Consider the following 18,141-nt stretch of genomic DNA (forward strand, 5'->3'; position numbering starts at 1 on the left):
CCCCTCCTTTGTGGCTGCCACCCTTGGGGACATTATCAGGGATTGTCCCCTTCTGGGGCTGCTGCCATCCCTGGGGACATGATCAGGGACTGTGTCCCCTCCTCTGTGGCTGCCACCCTTGGGGACTTTATCAGGGACTGTCCCCTTCTTGGGGACTTTATCAGGGATTGTCCCCTCCTTTGTGGCTGCCACCCTTGGGGACTTTATCAGGGATTGTCCCCCCTTCTTTTGGGGCCGCTGCCATCCCTGGGGACATTATCAGGAACTGTGTCCCCATTTGGGGACTTTATTGGGACTGTCCCCTCCTCTGGGGCTGCCATCCCTGGGGACATTATCAGGGACTGTCCCCCCTCTCCTGCCCGACTCTGGATTTCCAAATAGGGCGGGACTTGTCCCCAAAGGGGCGGGACTTGTCCCCAAGGTGGTGGGGAGGGGTGGCAGGACCCCAAAGGCTGAAGAACTTTGTGGGTTCAGCTCTGGGTGTAAAAGGGGTCACAGGAGCCCAAAAAAGCTTCAGCAGAAATTTCTGAGTGCCTGGGGCCAGCCTGGGAGCAGGGGGGGTTGGGGGGATTTTGGGGGGATTTTTTTGGGGTGGATTTTTTTGGGGTGAATTTTTTGGGGGGGATTTTTTGGGTGGATTTTTTTGGGGTGGATTTTTTGGGTGGATTTTTTTGGGGTGGGATTTTTTTTGGGTGGATTTTTTGGGGCGAATTTTTTGGGGTGGATTTTTTTGGGTGAATTTTTTGGGGTGGATTTTTTTGGGGTGAATTTTTTTGGGTGAATTTTTTGGGGTGGATTTTTTTGGGGTGGATTTTTTTGGGTGAATTTTTGGGGTGAATTTTTGGGGTGAATTTTTTTGGGGGTGGATTTTTTTTGGGTGGATTTTTTGGGGCGAATTTTTTGGGGTGAATTTTGGGGTGGATTTTTTGGGGTGGGTTTTTTGGGTGGATTTTTTTGGGGGTGGATTTTTTTGGGGGTGGATTTGCACAGCTGTGGGGTGTGAAAATGGCCATGAATTCATTCGGTGCTGCTGATTTGGTTTGTGAATGAAGAAATAATCAGAATTTTCTCGGGCCCAACCGAAAAATGCCTGTGTGCCTGTGCCCTCTGCTGGCAGCGGGGCTCCGTGCAAAATGCGGGATAAATCACGATAAATCGCGATCAAAATGTGGGATAAATCGCGATAAATCGCGACCAAAATGTGGGATAAATCGCGATTATCTCAAATCACGATGGTCTTTGTGCACTTTCCAGCCTCATCAGCAAGAAAGGAGATAATGAGTGGAGCAGGCAAAGTTTCATCCTGGCTCAAGGGCAGCCTGGAATTAGGGAGCTCCAGGGATGCCATAAATCAGGATAGCATAAATTGGGATGTTATAAATTAGGAGATTATAAATTGGGATGTCATAAATAAATAAAATAAATAAATTATATATATAAATAATAAATAAATTGCGATATCGTAAATCGGGATATCATAAATTAGGATGTTTTAAACCGGGATATCATAAATTGGGACATCATAAATCGGGATATGATAAATCAGGTTTCAATGGAGACTTTGCTGACTCGGCAAAATCCTCGCGCTCCTCGCGTCCTGTCGGGTTTGCGATGGGCGGCACCATCAATCTCATCTCGTTCCACCCCCTCGGGATCTCCAGATGTGCGGGGGGGAGGGAGGGTGGGCGCATCCAGATGTTGTCGCCCCTCCTCCGCACTACAACTCCCAGAGCGCTCCGCGCGTCGCGCCGCTTGCACTACAACTCCCACAATGCCCCGCGCTCCCGGCCACCGCCCCGCCCGCACCTGGCGCATGCGCACAGCTCCATATGGCTCCAAGATGGCTGACACAGCGTCCGGGGGCTCCGGCACGGTAACGGCGCCTGATCCCCGGGGCGCGGGGCTGTGAGGGCGGGCTCCCGGCAGGTCCCCGGCGGGGCCGGGCGGGGCGGTAGCGCCCGATCCCTCCGGGGCGCGGAGGCGGCCGCGGCCAGGCCGCGGAGCGTGGAGGCGGCGGGTGGAGAGAGGGAGGCGCTGATTGGCTGGAGTGACCGAGGGGAGGCGGGGTTTGATTGGCTGCGGATGGCGCGCTTCAATTGGCTGGTGGGGGGTGGGGCGGGGCTTGTGGATTGTCCTTAAAGGGGCCGCGTCCTAAAAAATGTCTGGGAGGTTCTTTAAGGACGCGCGTGTGAATATACGTATTTATATCAATATTTATATATATAGATATATGCCCATGTGTGTGTATAGGACACAGGATTGTGCGTGTGTATCTGTGTTCCTGCTGTGTCACCCTTCCCATTATCTGCTTCCAAACCTTTTCCAGTCCTTGCTCCATGTCCCTTCCCAGTCCCTGCTCCATGGTCCTTCCACCTGCTCTGTGACCCTTCCCTGCTCCCACATCACTGCTCTCAAGCCCTTCCATTGTCTGCTCCCGGCCCCATCCCATCCCATGGATCCCATCCTATTCCATGGATCCCATGGATCCCATCCCAAGGATTCCATCCCATCCCATGGATCCCATGGATAACTGTTCCCATTTCCCTGGCAGAGGGGCAGCAAGCAGGCTGGCACTCCTGCAGACAATTCCCATGGATCCCATGGATCCCATGCCATGGATCCCATCCCATAGCTATTCCCATTTCCCATCCCAGAGGAGCAGCAAGCAGGCTGGCACCCCCGCAGACAATTCCCATGGATCCCATGGATCCCATGCCATGGATCCCATGGATAACTATTCCCATTTCCCATCCCAGAGGAGCAGCAAGCAGGCTGGCACCCCCGCAGACAATTCCCATGGATCCCATGGATAACTATTCCCATTTCCCTGGCAGAGGAGCAGCAAGCAGGCTGGCACTCCTGCAGACAATTCCCATGGATCCCATGGATCTCTGACTCAGTTTCCCCCCGGCAGAGGAGCAGCAAGCAGGCTGGCACCCTCGCAGACAATTCCCATGGATCCCATCCCATAACTATTCCCATTTCCCATCCCAGAGGAGCAGCAAGCAGGCTGGCACCCCCGCAGACAATTCCCATGGATCCCATGGATAACTATTCCCATTTCCCATCCCAGAGGAGCAGCAAGCAGGCTGGCACTCCCGCAGACAATTCCCATGGATCCCATGGATCTCTGACTCAGTTTTCCCCATCCCAGAGGGGCAGCAAGCAGGCTGGCACCCCCGCAGACAATTCCCATGGATCCCATGGATAACAATTCCCATTTCCCATCCCAGAGGGGCAGCAAGCAGGCTGGCACCCCCGCAGACAATTACCAGCTGGCGCGGCGCCGCACGCTGCAGGTCGTTGTGAGCTCGCTGCTGACCGAGGCCGGCTTCGAGAGCGCCGAGAAGGCGGCGGTGGAGACGCTCACCGAGATGATCCAGAGCTGTGAGTGCCCCCTGCCCGCCCGGGAGGGGCTGGAGCTGCTCCTCACACAGGGACGGGGTGGGGAGGGAGCTGCCAGGGCACGGAGGGCAGCCCTGACGCTGCAAATGAATCCTGAAAATCAGCCCCAGTGCAAGGCACCAATCCCGAAAATCAGCTCTCAGTGCCAGGCACCAATCCCAAAAATCAGCCCCTAATCCAAGACACAAATACCAAAAATCAGCTCTCAGTGCAAGACACAAATACCAAAAATCAGCTCTCAGTGCCAGGCACCAATCCCAAAAATCAGCACCTAATCCAAGACACAAATCCCAAAAATCAGCCCCAGTGCAAGGCACCAATCCCAAAAATCAGCCCCCAATCCAAGACACAAATCCCAAAAATCAGCCCCAGTGCAAGGCACCAAACCCAAAAATCAGCCCCAGTTCATGACACAAATCCCAAAAATCAGCCCCTAATCCAAGACACAAATAGCAAAAATCAGCCCCAGTTTATGGCACAAATCCCAAAAATCAGCCCCTAATCCAAGGCAGAAATTCATGTAATCAGCCCCAATCCATGGCACCAATCCCAAAAATCAGCCCCTAATCCAAGACACAAATACCAAAAATCAGCTCTCAGTGCCAGGCACCAATCCCAAAAATCAGCTCTCAGTGCAAGGCACCAATCCCAAAAATCAGCCCCTAATCCAAAGCACAAATTCATGTAATCAGCCCCAATCCATGGCACCAATCCCAAAAATCAGCCCCCAATCCTGATAACCATCCCCAAATCCAAGGCACCAATCCCAAAAATCAGCTCCAATCCCAAAAATCAGCCCCAATCCCAAAAATCAGCCCCAATCCCAAAAATCAGCCCCAATCCAAGGCACAAATCTCTGCAATCAGCCCCCAATCCAAGGCACCAATCCCAAAAATCAGCCCCCAATCCTTGGAATCAGCCCCCAATCCATGGCACCAATCCCTGGATTCAGCCCCCAATTCCTGCAATCAGCCCCCACCCCAGTCCAAGGCACCAATCCCAAAAATCATCCCCAAATCCAAGGCACCAATCCCTTCAATCAGCCCCAATCCAAGCCACAAATTCCTGCAATCAGCCCCCAATCCTTGGAATCAGCCCCAGTCCAAGGCACCAATCCCAAAAATCAGCCCCCAATCCTGAAAATCATCCCCAAATCCCTGGCGTGAGCCCCAGTCCAAGGCACAAATCCCAAAATTCAGGCACAAATCCCCAAAATCATCCCCAAATCCAAGGCACCAATCCCTGGAATCAGCCCCCAGTCCTTGGAATCAGCCCCAATCCAAGCCACAAATCCCAAAATTCAGCCCCAATCCTGGCATGAGCCCAATCCAAGGCACCAATCCCACATCCAACCTTTGATTTAAACACCCCCAGCGATGGTGCCTCCCCCCCTCCCGGGGCAGAACATTCCAGAACTTCATCCCCCATTCCACAAAAACCTTTTTTACCGCTTTTCCAACCCGAATTTCCCTTGGCCAGCTCCAGGCTGTGCCCTCTGGTTCTGCCAGTCCCTGCAGACAGAGCCCAGCCCCACCTGGGCACGGGCACCTGCCAGGGGGTGCAGGGTGATGGGGGCACCCCGGGGTCTCCTTTCCTCCAGGCTCAGCACCCCCAGCTCCCTCAGGATTTGTGTTCCCAGCCTGGCTGTCCCCTCTGGATGTGCTCAGGAATCTCCAAGTCCTGCCCAAACTCAGCATGCAGATTTATTACCTCTGTGCCAAAACCTGATTTTTTTAACCCTCACCACCCCCAGGCTTTAATTTCAACCCCCCATCCTGCAAAATGCTCCATCCCAGGGGTTGGTTTTGTTGTTTTTTTTAAATTCCTTGCTAAGATTGTTGAGAATTCCACATCCCTGGTGCTTTTATGCTGCAGACATCTCAGAAATTGGGAGGAGTGCCAAATCCTACTGCGAGCACACGGCCAGGACCCAGCCCACGCTCTCAGACCTCGTGGTGACCCTGGTGGAGATGGGTGAGCTGCTCCCTCCTCCTGCTCCTTCCTCCTCTGCTTCCACTGGGACATTTCCCCCCAAAATCTGGGATTGGGGTGGTGCTCACAGGGCAGGGGGGAGGTGAGGATCTGACTCCACGTCTCAGCAGGCTGATTGATTATTTTGTGATTGTCACAGACGTGTTTTATGGAAAATCCTTTCCTTAGGATTTTTTTTTCCTGAGAAGCCTTAAAAACAAAACACAAACAATGATTCTCTGCTGCTGTGGAATGCAGCAGGAGGATCTGTGATTAATCTCAGGTGGTTGTATTTAATTAATTGCCAATCACAGTCCAGCTGGCTCAAACTGGTCAGCCACAAGATTTTATTATCTTCTTTCCTTAGGATTTTTTTTCCTGAGAAGCATTAAAAATAAAACATAAACAAGGATTCTCTGCTGCTGTGGAATGCAGCAGGAGGATCTGTAATTAATCTCATGTAGTTCTTTTTAATTAATTGCCAATCACAGTCCAGCCTGCTCAGACTCTCTGGTCAGCCACAAGATTTTATTTTCTTGTTTCCTTAGGATTTTTTTTCCTGAGAAGCCTTAAAAACAAAACACAAACAATGATTCTCTGCTGCTGTGGAATGCAGCAGGTGCTTCTTTAATTAATCTCATGTAGTTCTTTTTAATTAATGGCCAATCCCAGTCCAGCTGGCTCAAACTGGTCAGCCACAAGATTTTATTTTCTTGTTTCCTTAGGATTTTTTTTCCTGAGAAGCCTTAAAAATAAAACATAAACAAGGATTCTCTGCTGCTGTGGAATGCAGCAGGTGCTTCTTTAATTAATCTCATGTAGTTCTTTGTAATTAATGGCCAATCCCAGCCCAGCTGGCTCAAACTGGTCAGCCACAAGATTTTATTTTCTTGTTTCCTTAGGATTTTTTTTTCCTGAGAAGCATTAAAAACAAAACATAAACAGTGATTCTCTGCTGCTGTGGAATGCAGCAGGAGGATCTGTGATTAATCTCATGTGGTTGTATTTAATTAATTGCCAATCACAGTCCAGCCTGCTCAGACTCTCTGGTCAGCCACAATATTTTATTTTCTTGTTTCCTTAGGATTTTTTTTCCTGAGAAGCCTTAAAAACAAAACACAAACAATGATTCTCTGCTGCTGTGGAATGCAACAGGTGCATCTTTAATTAACCTCATGTAGTTCTTTTTAATTAATGGCCAATCCCAGCCCAGCTGGCTCAAACTGGTCAGCCACAAGATTTTATTATCATCCATTCCTTTCCTTGCTCACCTTCTGATGAAATCCTTTCTTCTGTTCTTTTAGTATAGTTTAATATAATATATATATCATAAAATAATAACTCAGCCTTCTGAACATGGAGTCAGATCCTCATCTCCTCCCTCTCCCTGGGACCCCTGTGAGCACCACCACATATAGCATATTAAAACATAAATTAAAAAAAAATTAGAAATAAATATAAATAACCATAAATATATTATATTAAAAGGATTTCATCAGAAGGCTTGAAAGGAAAGGAGGGGATGATAATAAAATCTTGAGGCTGACCAGAGAGTTTGAGCCAGCTGGACTGGGATTGGCCATTAATTAATAACAACCACATGAGATTAATCACAGATGCACCTGTTGATTCCACAGCAGCAGAGAATCCTTGTTTATGTTTAATTTTTGAGGCCTCTCAGCTTTTCAGGAGAAAAAAAATCCTAAGGAAAGGATTTTTCATAAAATATCTCAGTGAGGGAGCCCTGTGCTGTGGCCACACCCAGCTGGTGGCTTTCCATGATCCTTCCCCTGTTCTGCCCCCCTGGCCCATCCCATCCTTGTTCAATTTGGGGAAAAAAAAAAAAACCTAAAATCCTGGATTTATCCTGGATAAATTCCTCTTCTCCTCTTGTGTGTTCCAGGCTTCAACGTGGAAACCCTTCCTGCCTACGCCAAGCGCTCCCAGAGGATGGTGATCACTGCCCGTGCGTGGGGACAGCCTGGGGTCCCTCCTGCTGCCCCCCAGAGAGCTCCTCTGGAGCTTCCCGAGGGATCACCCCAGGGATTTGGGGCTCCTGGGGCTGGGGTAGAGGCTCCTGGGTCTGGGGTCCCTCCTGCTGCCCCCAGAGAGCTCCTCTGGAGCTTCCCGAGGGATCACCCCAGGGATTTGGGGCTCCTGGGGCTGGGGTCCCTCCTGCTGCCCCCCTGGCAGCTCCTCTGGAGCTTCCCGAGGGATGATCCCAGGGATTTGGGGCTCCTGGGTCTGGGGTCCCTCCTGCTGCCCCCTGGCAGCTCCTCAGGAGCTTCCTGTGGGATCACCCCAGGGATTTGGGGCTCCTGGGTCTGGGGTCCCTCCTGCTGCCCCCAGAGAGCTCCTCTGGAGCTTCCCGAGGGATCACCCCAGGGATTTGGGGCTCCTGGGTCTGGGGTCCCTCCTGCTGCCCCCAGAGAGCTCCTCTGGAGCTTCCTGAGGGATCACCCCAGGGATTTGGGGCTCCTGGGTCTGGGGGGAAGGGACCTGGGTCTGGGGTCCCTCCTGCTGCCCCCCTGGCAGCTCCTCTGGAGCTTCCCGAGGGATCACCCCAGGGATTTGGGGCTCCTGGGTCTGGGGTCCCTCCTGCTGCCCCCAGAGAGCTCCTCTGGAGCTTCCTCTGGGATAACCCCAGGGATTTGGGGCTCCTGGGGCTGGGGTCCCTCCTGCTGCCCCCAGAGAGCTCCTCTGGAGCTTCCCGAGGGATCACCCCAGGGATTTGGGGCTCCTGGGTCTGGGGTCCCTCCTGCTGCCCCCTGGCAGCTCCTCAGGAGCTTCCTGTGGGATCACCCCAGGGATTTGGGGCTCCTGGGTCTGGGGTCCCTCCTGCTGCCCCCCGAGAGCTCCTCTGGAGCTTCCTGAGGGATCACCCCAGGGATTTGGGGCTCCTGGGTCTGGGGTCCCTCCTGCTGCCCCCAGAGAGCTCCTCTGGAGCTTCCCGAGGGATCACCCCAGGGATTTGGGGCTCCTGGGTCTGGGGTCCCTCCTGCTGCCCCCCTGGCAGCTCCTCTGGAGCTTCCTCTGGGATAACCCCAGGGATTTGGGGCTCCTGGGCTGGGGTGGAGGCTCCTGGGGCACTCGGGAGGGGACAGGGGATCCTTTTCCTTTCTGGGATCTGATCCCAAGGTCAGGGGTGGGGTCAGGGATGGGGTCAGAGCTTTGGGGGGACCCTGGGCAGGAGGATCCCTGTGGGTTCCCTGATCCCTGTGCTGTTTTCCCTGATCCCTGTGCTGTTTTCCCTGATCCCTGTGCTGTTTTCCCTGATCCCTGTGCTGTTTTCCCTGATCCCTGTGGTATTTTTTACCTGATTCCTGTGTTCTTTTCCCTGATCCCTGTGTTCTTTTCCCTGATCCCTGTGTTTTCCCTGATTCCTGTGCTGTTTTCCTGAATCCTTTATTGTTTCCCCTGATTCCTGTATTGTTTTCCCTGATTCCTGTGGTGTTTTCCCTAATTCCTGTGTTTTCCCTGATTCCTTTGTTGTTTTCCTTTTTTGTGTTTCTTGATTCCTGTGGTCTTTCCCCTGATTCCTCTGGTGTTTTCCCTGATCCCTGTGGATTTTTTTCCAGATCCCTGTGTTTGTTTCCCCTGATTCCTGTGCTGTTTTCCCAGATTCCTGTGTCTGTTTCCCCTGATTCCTCTATTGTTTTCCCTGATCCCTGTGGGTTTTTTTCCCTGATCCCTGTGCTGTTTTCCCTGACTCCTGTGTTCTTTTCCCAGATTCCTGTGTGTGTTTCCCCTGATTCCTCTATTGTTTTCCCTGATTCCTGTGGTTTTTTTTCCCAGATTCCTGTGTTTGTTTTCCCTGATTCCTGTTTTCCCTGACTCCTGTGGGTTTTCCCTCTGATTCCTGTGTCTGTTTTCCCCCTGCAGCTCCAGTGACAAACCAGCCTGTGACCCCCAAAGCCCTGACAGCTGGGCAGAACAAGCCTCACCCTCCCCACATTCCCGGCCATTTCCCAGAGTTCCCAGATCCTCACACCTACATCAAGACCCCAGTGAGTGAAAACAACATTGTGGTGCTCTTTGGGGTCTCTGGGTTCCAGGAGTCGGGCTGGTTTCACTGCAGGCCTGCTGCCACTTATCCAAAAATTCCTCCTGACCTGACACATTCCTTCTCTGTGGGTTGTGGGCATCCCTTGCCACCCAGAAATCAGCCAGAATCCCTGGATTTCTCATTTTTGTGCTGGCTGGGATCTGTTGGAAGTCCAGAACCCCAGAAGTGTTTTGTTTTTTTTTACTTCAGTGCTGGTGCTGTTTATCCCAAGTATTGTTTTTCCTGGCTTTGAATATTCCTTGTTTGTGGGTTGTGGGCATCCCTTGGGGTGGGATCCTTCCCATTGCCTGCTCCAGAGCATTCCCAGCGCAGAATCCCTGGGGTGTTTGGGAGTGGAGCTGCTCCACAACTCCTCCATCCCTGTGAAGTTTGGGAGTGGAGGAGCTGCTCCATCCCTGGGGTGTTTGTTGGAGGAGTTCCTCCACCCCTGAGATGTTTGGAGGTGCAGTTCCTCCATCCCTGGGCTGTTTGTTGGAGGAGGAGTTCCTCCATCCCCAGGCTGTTTTGGAGGAGGAGTTCCTCCATCCCTGGGCTGTTTGGAGGAGGAGTTCCTCCATCCCCAGGCTGTTTGTTTGGAGGAGGAGTTCCTCCATCCCCGGGCTGTTTGTTGGAGGAGGAGTTCCTCCATCCCTGAGATGTTTGGAGGAGGAGCTCCTCCATCCCTGGGCTGTTTGTTGAAGGAGGAGCTCCTCCATCCCTGGGCTGTTTGGAGGAGGAGGAGCTCCTCCATCCCTGAGATGTTTGGAGGAGGAGTTTCTCCATCCCCAGGCTGTTTGTTGGAGGAGGAGCTCCTCCATCCCTGAGATGTTTGGAGGAGGAATTCCTCCATCCCCGGGCTGTTTGTTGGAGGAGGAGTTCCTCCATCCCCAGGCTGTTTGTTGGAGGAGGAGCTGCTCCATCCCTGAGATGTTTGAAGGAGGAGCTCCTCCATCCCCGGGCTGTTTGTTTGAAGGAGGAGCTCCTCCATCCCCGGGCTGTTTGTTTGAAGGAGGAGCTCCTCCATCCCCGGGCTGTTTGTTGGAGGAGGAGCTCCTCCATCCCCGGGCTGTTTGTTTGGAGGTGCAGTTCCTCCTTCCCCGGGCTGTTTGTTGGAGGAGGAGTTCCTCCACCCCTGAGATGTTTGGAGGAGGAGTTCCTCCACCCCTGAGATGTTTGGAGGTGCAGTTCCTCCCTCCCCGGGCTGTTTGTTTGGAGGAGGAGCTGCTCCATCCCTGGGATGTTTGGAGGAGGAGCTGCTCCATCCCTGGGATGTTTGGAGGAGGAGTTCCTCCATCCCTGGGATGTTTGTTTGGAGGAGGAGTTCCTCTATCCCCGGGCTGTTTGTTTGGAGGTGCAGTTCCTCCACCCCTGAGATGTTTGGAGGAGGAGTTCCTCCACCCCTGAGATGTTTGGAGGAGGAGGAGTTCCTCCACCCCTGAGATGTTTGGAGGAGGAGTTCCTCCACCCCTGAGATGTTTGGAGGAGGAGCTCCTCCATCCCCGGGCTGTTTGTTGGAGGAGGAGTTCCTCCACCCCTGAGATGTTTGGAGGAGGAGGAGTTCCTCCATCCCTGAGATGTTTGGAGGTGCAGTTCCTCCCTCCCCGGGCTGTTTGTTTGAAGGAGGAGTTCCTCCATCCCCGGGCTGTTTGTTGGAGGAGGAGTTCCTCCACCCCTGAGATGTTTGAAGGAGGAGTTCCTCCACCCCTGAGATGTTTGGAGGTGCAGTTCCTCCATCCCCGGGCTGTTTGTTTGGAGGAGGAGCTGCTCCCTCCCCGGGCTGTTTGTTGGAGCCGCAGCCCTCTCACCCTCCCCGCCGTCTGTCCCTCCCCAGACGTACCGGGAGCCGGTGTCCGATTACCAGGTGCTGCGGGAGAAGGCGGCCTCGCAGCGCCGGGACGTGGAGAGAGCCCTCACCCGCTTCATGGCCAAGACTGGCGAGACCCAGAGCCTCTTCAAGGACGATGTCAGCACCTTCCCGTGTCAGTCCCTCCGTGGTTTCACCTCCCCTCAGGCTTTGGGGTCATCCCTTGCCTGGTGTTGGCCCTGCTGGGTGTGGGAATCCTTAGAATCAGAGGGTTTGGGGAAAGGATTTAAGGATTGCCCCGATGGAAGGTTGGGAAAGGAGGGATTTGGGGTTAAAATGGGGAGGAAAAGAGGAAGACAGCTCCTCGAGGTTCCCTTTTTTCTCCTGGTGGAGAAGGCCTACATCCAAATCTCATCCCAGTCCTGGCTCCAGCCCTGTAACCTCCCCAAGGAATTTTTTCTCCCTGACATTTTCCTGCTGCTGGAAATTCCCCCATCTCTGCCTGCAGAGCAGTGCTGAGAATTCCCACTTCCCCAAGGCCTGCTGGCAGCACAGCTGTTCAGGAGGAGCCCCATCTCCCAGACAATTGGGATTCTATGGTGGAGCTCAGGAAGGATTTTCTGTGTTGGAACACTGCTGGAAACATGAAGAGATTCAGAAAACTGGGAAGGAGAGAGTGCCATCCTTCAGAGATCAGAAAATTGGGAAGGAGAGGGTGCCATCCTTCAGGGATCAGAAAATTGGGAAGGAGAGAGTGCCATCCTTCAGGGATCAGAAGATTGGGAAGGAGAGGGTGCCATCCTTCAGGGATCAGAAAATTGGGAAGGAGAGAGTGCCATCCTTCAGGGATCAGAAAATTGGGAAGGAGAGGGTGCCATCCTTCAGGGATCAGAAAATTGGGAAGGAGAGAGTGCCACCTTTTGGGATCAGAAAATTGGGAAGGAGAGTGGGCCATCCTTCAGGGATCAGAAAATTGGGAAGGAGAGGGTGCCATCCTTCAGGGATCAGAAAATTGGGAAGCAGTAGAGACTGCCATTATTCAGGGATCAGAAAATTGGGAAGGAGAGAGTGCCATCCTTCAGGGATCAGAAAATTGGGAAATAGAGACTGCCATCTTTCAGGGATCAGGGTTTCCTTCCTGATCCTTAGAAAATGTAAGGAAAATTATCCAAAAAAGGAAAAGGAAATGCACCCAAACCCAGAACCAGCGAAATGTTTGATCTCCATCCCTTTGTCCCTAATTCCTGAGGGCAGGAATGTCTCCCAGCCTCCTGACCGTGTCCCCTGTGTTCCCTGCTGGCAGTGATTGCTGCCAGGCCCTTCACGGTGCCCTACCTGACAGCTCTGCTGCCCTCTGAGCTGGAGATGCAGCAGATGGAGGAGACGGATTCCTCGGAGCAGGACGAGCAGACGGACACCGAGAACCTCCCGTTGCACCTGAGCACGGTAGGGCCACCCTGGGGGCTCCTCTGGGGACATTCCTGCAGCTTGGAATCCTGCCTCTGCCTCCTGGGAGTGGGGAATGGGGAGTGGGGAATGGGACTGAGCAGTGTCAGGGTTCTGCAGCTTGGAATTCTGGCTCTGGCTCCTGGGAATGGGGAATGGGAAATGGGGAATGGGACTGAGCAGTGTCAGGGTTCTCCAGCTTGGAATCCTGGCTCTGCCTCCTGGGAATGGGGAATGGGAAATGGGGAATGGGACTGAGCAGTGTCAGGGTTCTGCAGCTTGGAATTCTGGCTCTGTTTCCTGGGAATGGGGAATGGGACTGAGCAGTGTCAGGGTTCTCCAGCTTGGAATTCTGGCTCTGCCTCCTGGGAATGGGGAATGGGAAATGGGGAATGGGACTGAGCAGTGTCAGGGTTCTCCACCTTGGAAAACCTGGCTCTGTTTCCTGGGAATGGGGAATGGGAAATGGGGAATGGGACTGAGCAGTGTCAGGGTTCTGCAGCTTGGAATTCTGGCTCTGCCTCCTGGGAATGGGGAATGGGTTCTCCACCTTGGAATCCTGCCTCTGCCTCCTGGGGAATGGGGAATGGAACTGAGCAGTGTCAGGATTCCTCAGCTTGGAAAACCTGGCTCTGTTTGCTGGGAAATGGGGAATGGGGAATGGGACTGAGCAGTGTCAGGGTTCTGCAGCTTGGAATCCTGGCTCTGTTTGCTGGGAATGGGTTCTTCAGTTTGGAAAACCTGGTTCTGCCTCCTGGGGAATGGTGTCAGGGTTCTCCAGCTTGGAATTCTGGCTGTGTTTCCTAGGAAATAAAACTGAACATTTGTCAGGGTTCTTGAGCTTGGAAAACCTGGCTTTGTTTCCTGGGAAATGGAACTGAACATTTTTCAGGGTTCTCCAGCTTGGAATCCTGGCTCTGTTTGCTGGGAAATGGAGCTGAACTTTTGTCAGGGCTCTCCAGTTTGGAATCCTGGCTCTGTCCCTTGGGAAATGGGAGATGGAACTGAGCACTGTCCTGGTTCTCCAGTTTGGAATTCTGCCTCTGCCTCCTGGGGAATGGGAAATGGGGGATGGATCTGAACAGTGTCAGGGCTCTCCTGTTTGGAATTCCAGTTTGGAATCCTGGCTCTGTCCCTTGGGAAGTGGGAGATGGAACTGAGCAGTGTCCTGGCTCTCCAGTTTGGAATTCTGGCTCTGTCCCTTGGGCAATGGAACTGAGCATTGTCCTGGCTCTCCAGTTTGGAATCCTGCCTCTGTCCCTTGGGAAGTGGGAGATGCAACTGAGCACTGTCCTGGTTCTCCAGCTCCCTGCAGAGCCCAGAGCAGAACGAGGCTGAGCTGGAGCTTCCAGAACATTCTGAGTTTTCATTTTCCCAAGGGATTTTCCTGCCTCTGATGCAGCTCCTGCTGTGCTTGGTGTTTGATGGTCCCTCCTGCCCACAGGCTCTGGGCTGAGAACTCGGAATCCTGGGACAATTTGGGTGGAGTGGCACCACCAACATCTAATCCCAGGGGCAGGGACACCTTCCCCTGCCCCAGGATGGCTCCAGCCTGGCTTTGGACACTTCCAGACTTGCAGCAGCCAGGCATTCTGTGAGCAGAACGATTCCCAAGCCTGACTTTGATTTTTTGGACTGTTTTTTCCGTGGCAGGAGGATGCAGGGCCCGAGAAGGAGAACAGCTCTGTGCTGCAGCAGAGCAGCTCCCTGGCGGGCAGCAGGAACGGCGAGGAGAACGTCATCGACAACCCCTACCTGAGGCCCGTCAAGAAACCCAAAATCCGCAGGAAGAAGTGAGGGGGGACCCCCAAAATTCCCCTGGGAGCCTCCCCCGGGGCTCAGCAGAGGCAGCCGGGCCCAGGAGGGGTCTCTGTGCCTGGTGGGTGCACTCCCACCCTGCTCACTCTGCTCCAGGGCTCCAGGAGAACTCCTGGGATGCTCTGGGGGCTTCGGGTCCCGCTCTGGGGGGATTGAATTCCTGAGGAGCTGGGAGAGCCGGGGCTGGAGCTGGATTTGGGGCACACAGGGGCTGGATTTCGAGGACCAAGGGGTTGGATGTGGATTTGGAGAACCCAGGATTTGGATTTGGAGCACCCAGGGGTTGGATTTGGATTTGGATTTGGATTTGGAGCACCCAGGGGTTGGATTTGGAGCACCCAGGGGTTGGATTTGGGGGACATAGGGACTGGATTTGGATTTGGAGAATCCAAGGTTGGATTTAGAGGACCAAGGGGTTGGATTTGGATTTAGAGGACCAAGGGGTTGGATTTGGGTTTGGAGAACCCTGGGTTGAATTTGAATTTGGAGGACACAGGGTTGGATTTGGATTTGGATTTGGATTTGGAGCACCCAGGGGTTGGATTTGGATTTGGATTTGGAGAACCCAGGATTTGGATTTGGATTTGGAGAACCCAGGATTTGGATTTGGATTTGGAGCACCCAGGATTTGGATTTGGGGGACATAGGGGCTGGATTTGGATTTGGAGAATCCAAGGTTGGATTTAGAGGACCAAGGGGTTGGATTTGGATTTGGAGAACCCAGGGTTGAATTTGAATTTGGAGGACACAGGGTTGGATTTGGAGAATCCAGGGGTTGGATTTGGGTTTGGGTTTGGAGGACCAAGGGGTTGGATGTGGATTTGGAGAACCCAGGATTTGGATTTGGAGCACCTAGGGGTTGGATTTGGATTTGGAGCACCCAGGATTTGGATTTGGAGCACCCAGGATTTGGATTTGGAGAACCCAGGATTTGGATTTGGAGAACCCAGGGGTTGGATTTGGATTTGGAGAACCCAGGATTTGGATTTGGATTTGGATTTGGAGCACCCAGGGGTTGGATTTGGGGGACATAGGGGCTGGATTTGGATTTGGAGAATCCAAGGTTGGATTTAGAGGACCAAGGGGTTGGATTTGGGTTTGGAGAACCCAGGGCTGAATTTGAATTTGGAGGACACAGGGTTGGGTTTGGATTTGGAGGACACAGGGTTGGATTTGGAGCACTCAAGGGTTGGATTTGGAGGACACAAGAGCTGGAGCTGAGGGACCCAGGGGTTGGAGGGACACAGGGATTGGATTTGGAGGACACAGAGTTGGATTTGGAGAATCCAGGGGTTGGATTTGGGTTTGGGTTTGGAGGACCAAGGGGTTGGATTTGGATTTGGAGGACCCAGCCTTTATTTCCTTTATTTCCTCCCTTTATTTAACCCCTTTATTCCCTTTATTTCACCTCTTTATTTCCTTTATTTCACCCTTTTATTCCCTTTTTCACCCCTTAATTTCCTTTCTTTCCTCTCTTTATTCCCCCCTTTATTCCCTTTATTTCCCCCCCTTTTCCCCCCTTTATTCCCCCCCTTTATTCCCTTTATTTTATCCCTTTATTTCCTTTATTTCCCCCCTTTCCCCCCCTTTATTCCCTTTATTTTATCCCTTTATTCCCTTTATTTTCCCCCTTTTTCCCCCCTTTATTCCCTTTATTTCCCCCCTTTATTCCCTTTATTTCCCCCCTTTATTCCCTTTATTTCCCCCCCTTTATTCCCTTTATTTTCCCCCTTCCCCCCTCCTTTATTCCCTTTATTTTATCCCTTTATTCCCTTTATTTTATCCCTTTATTCCCTTTATTTCCCCCCTTTATTCCCTTTTTTCCCCCCCTTTTCCCCCCTTTATTCCCTTTATTTCCCCCCTTCATTCCCTTTATTTTATCCCTTTATTCCCTTTATTTCCCCCCTTTATTCCCTTTTTTCCCCCCTTTTTCCCCCCTTTATTCCCTTTATTTTATCCCTTTATTCCCTTTATTTTATCCCTTTATTCCCTTTATTTCCCCCCTTTATTCCCTTTTTTCCCCCCTTTTTCCCCCCTTTATTCCCTTTATTTTATCCCTTTATTCCCTTTATTTCCCCCCTTTCCCCCCCTTTATTCCCTTTATTTTATCCCTTTATTCCCTTTATTTCCCCCCTTTTTCCCCCCTTTATTCCCTTTTTTTCCCCTTCATTCCCGTGCCCCTGTTGTCATTTTTTGCTCTTTCTGGAGAACTTTGCTTTCATTTCCCTTCACCATTTTCTAAGCTAAAATAAAGAAGAAAAATCTTTTTTTTTGGGGGGGTTAAAGAAAACCAAAAAATCTTTTCTTTGGTCTCCTTGGAAAACCCATTTGGGTTTTCTTTGACCCCAAATTTGGGGGTTTAAATTTAAATTAAAAAAGCTTTTTTTCAATGATTTCCTGCCCCCAAAAAAATCTAAAAATTAAAGAATTCAATCCCAAATCCCCCTGGGTGTGCCACTGTCCCTCCTGCTGGTGCCTTGCTTGTACAGAACTCCTGTAAATGTCTGTAAATATCCCAAATTTTACCTTTTTTAACGTTTCTTTTTTTGTTTCATGCAAGGAGAAAAATCCCTCGCTGGGGAGGGGAAAATAAAAAAAAGGTGAAAGGAAAATTGGAGTTTTTATGTTGATAATAAAAGGAATTTTATGTCTTTACAATTAAATTGTGAATTTTTTTTTGGTTCATAAGAAAGGAATAATAATAATAATAATAATAATAATAATAATAATAATAATAATAATAATAATAATAATAATAATTTATGTCCCTTTATTATTTTAATATACATTAATAAATTTAAATTTAATAACTATAAATTTAATAAAGGAATATAATAATAATTTATTATGTTCATGATAAAAGAAATTTTATCTCCTTATGAGCAAATTGTGATTTTTGTGTTCATAAGAAAGCAATAATAATAATAATAATAATAATAATAATAATAATAATAATAATAATAAATTATGGCCCTTTATTAATTAAATAAACATTAATAAATTTAAATTTAATAACTAATAATTTAATAAAGGAATATAATAATAATTTATTCTGTTGATAATGAAAGAAATTTTATCTCCTTATGAGTGATATTTTTGGTTCATAAGAGAGGAATAATAATAATTATTATTTAGTATTATTATATCCCTTTATTAATTTAATAAAAATAATAAATTTAAATATAATACATATTGATTTAATAAAGGAATATAAGAATTTATTTTGTTCATAATAAAATAAATTTTATGTTTTTACAATTAAATTGTGATTTTTTTTTTGGTTCATAAGAAAGGAATAATAATAATTATTTAGTAAAGGTATTTAGTGTTATTATATTCCTTTAATAATTAATTTAAAATTAATAAATTTAAATCTAATAACTATTAATTTAATGAAGGAATATAATAATAATTATAATAATAATACCAATAATAATAATACCAATACCAATAATAATAATAATAATAATGGAATTTTATCCGAGATAAATTTTAATTGTTAATTAAATTATTTTAATTAAATTCTTAATTTTTAATTTAATTTAAATTAACAATTAGGTTTGGAAATACAGAAATTAAAGGTTGGAGGGGAAGCAGCACAGGGAACTTCCTGTTCCAGGCCACATTTTTATTGGGAATATAAAATTATTTG

General features: G+C 49.8%; 1 protein-coding gene across 2 annotated transcripts; it reads left to right on the forward strand.

Moving 5' to 3' along the window:
- The first annotated feature begins 1,785 nt into the window (after positions 1-1,785).
- TAF8 (TATA-box binding protein associated factor 8) lies at positions 1,786-17,152 on the forward strand. 2 transcript variants are annotated; one of them, XR_009489418.1, is made up of 9 exons: positions 1,786-1,873; positions 3,234-3,387; positions 5,281-5,379; positions 7,280-7,342; positions 9,259-9,383; positions 11,253-11,400; positions 12,529-12,671; positions 14,325-14,811; positions 14,883-17,152. XR_009489418.1 is itself a non-coding variant. In XM_059867626.1 (8 exons), exons 1-8 carry the CDS (start codon positions 1,814-1,816, stop codon positions 14,466-14,468), a joined length of 936 nt encoding a protein of 311 aa, XP_059723609.1. In that variant the 5' UTR covers positions 1,786-1,813; the 3' UTR covers positions 14,469-17,152. The 2 variants fall into 2 exon arrangements, 1 of the variants encoding a protein (XP_059723609.1); XM_059867626.1 differs by having other exon boundaries at positions 14,325-17,152.
- Positions 17,153-18,141: the final 989 nt, after the last annotated feature.

The sequence above is a fragment of the Haemorhous mexicanus genome, chromosome 25, assembly GCF_027477595.1.
Source record: "Haemorhous mexicanus isolate bHaeMex1 chromosome 25, bHaeMex1.pri, whole genome shotgun sequence".
Lineage (NCBI taxonomy): Eukaryota > Metazoa > Chordata > Aves > Passeriformes > Fringillidae > Haemorhous > Haemorhous mexicanus.

What these genes read in the sequence shown, in the direction of transcription:
- TAF8 (XM_059867626.1), top strand. Translation starts at nt 1,814, where the DNA reads ATGCGCACAGCTCCATATGGCTCCAAGATGGCTGACACAGCGTCCGGG. An exon ending in CACCGAGATGATCCAGAGCT is followed by an intron (nt 3,388 to 5,280) that starts GTGAGTGCCCCC and finishes TTTATGCTGCAG; the next exon opens with ACATCTCAGAAATTGGGAGG. An exon ending in CGATGTCAGCACCTTCCCGT is followed by an intron (nt 11,401 to 12,528) that starts GTCAGTCCCTCC and finishes CCCTGCTGGCAG; the next exon opens with TGATTGCTGCCAGGCCCTTC.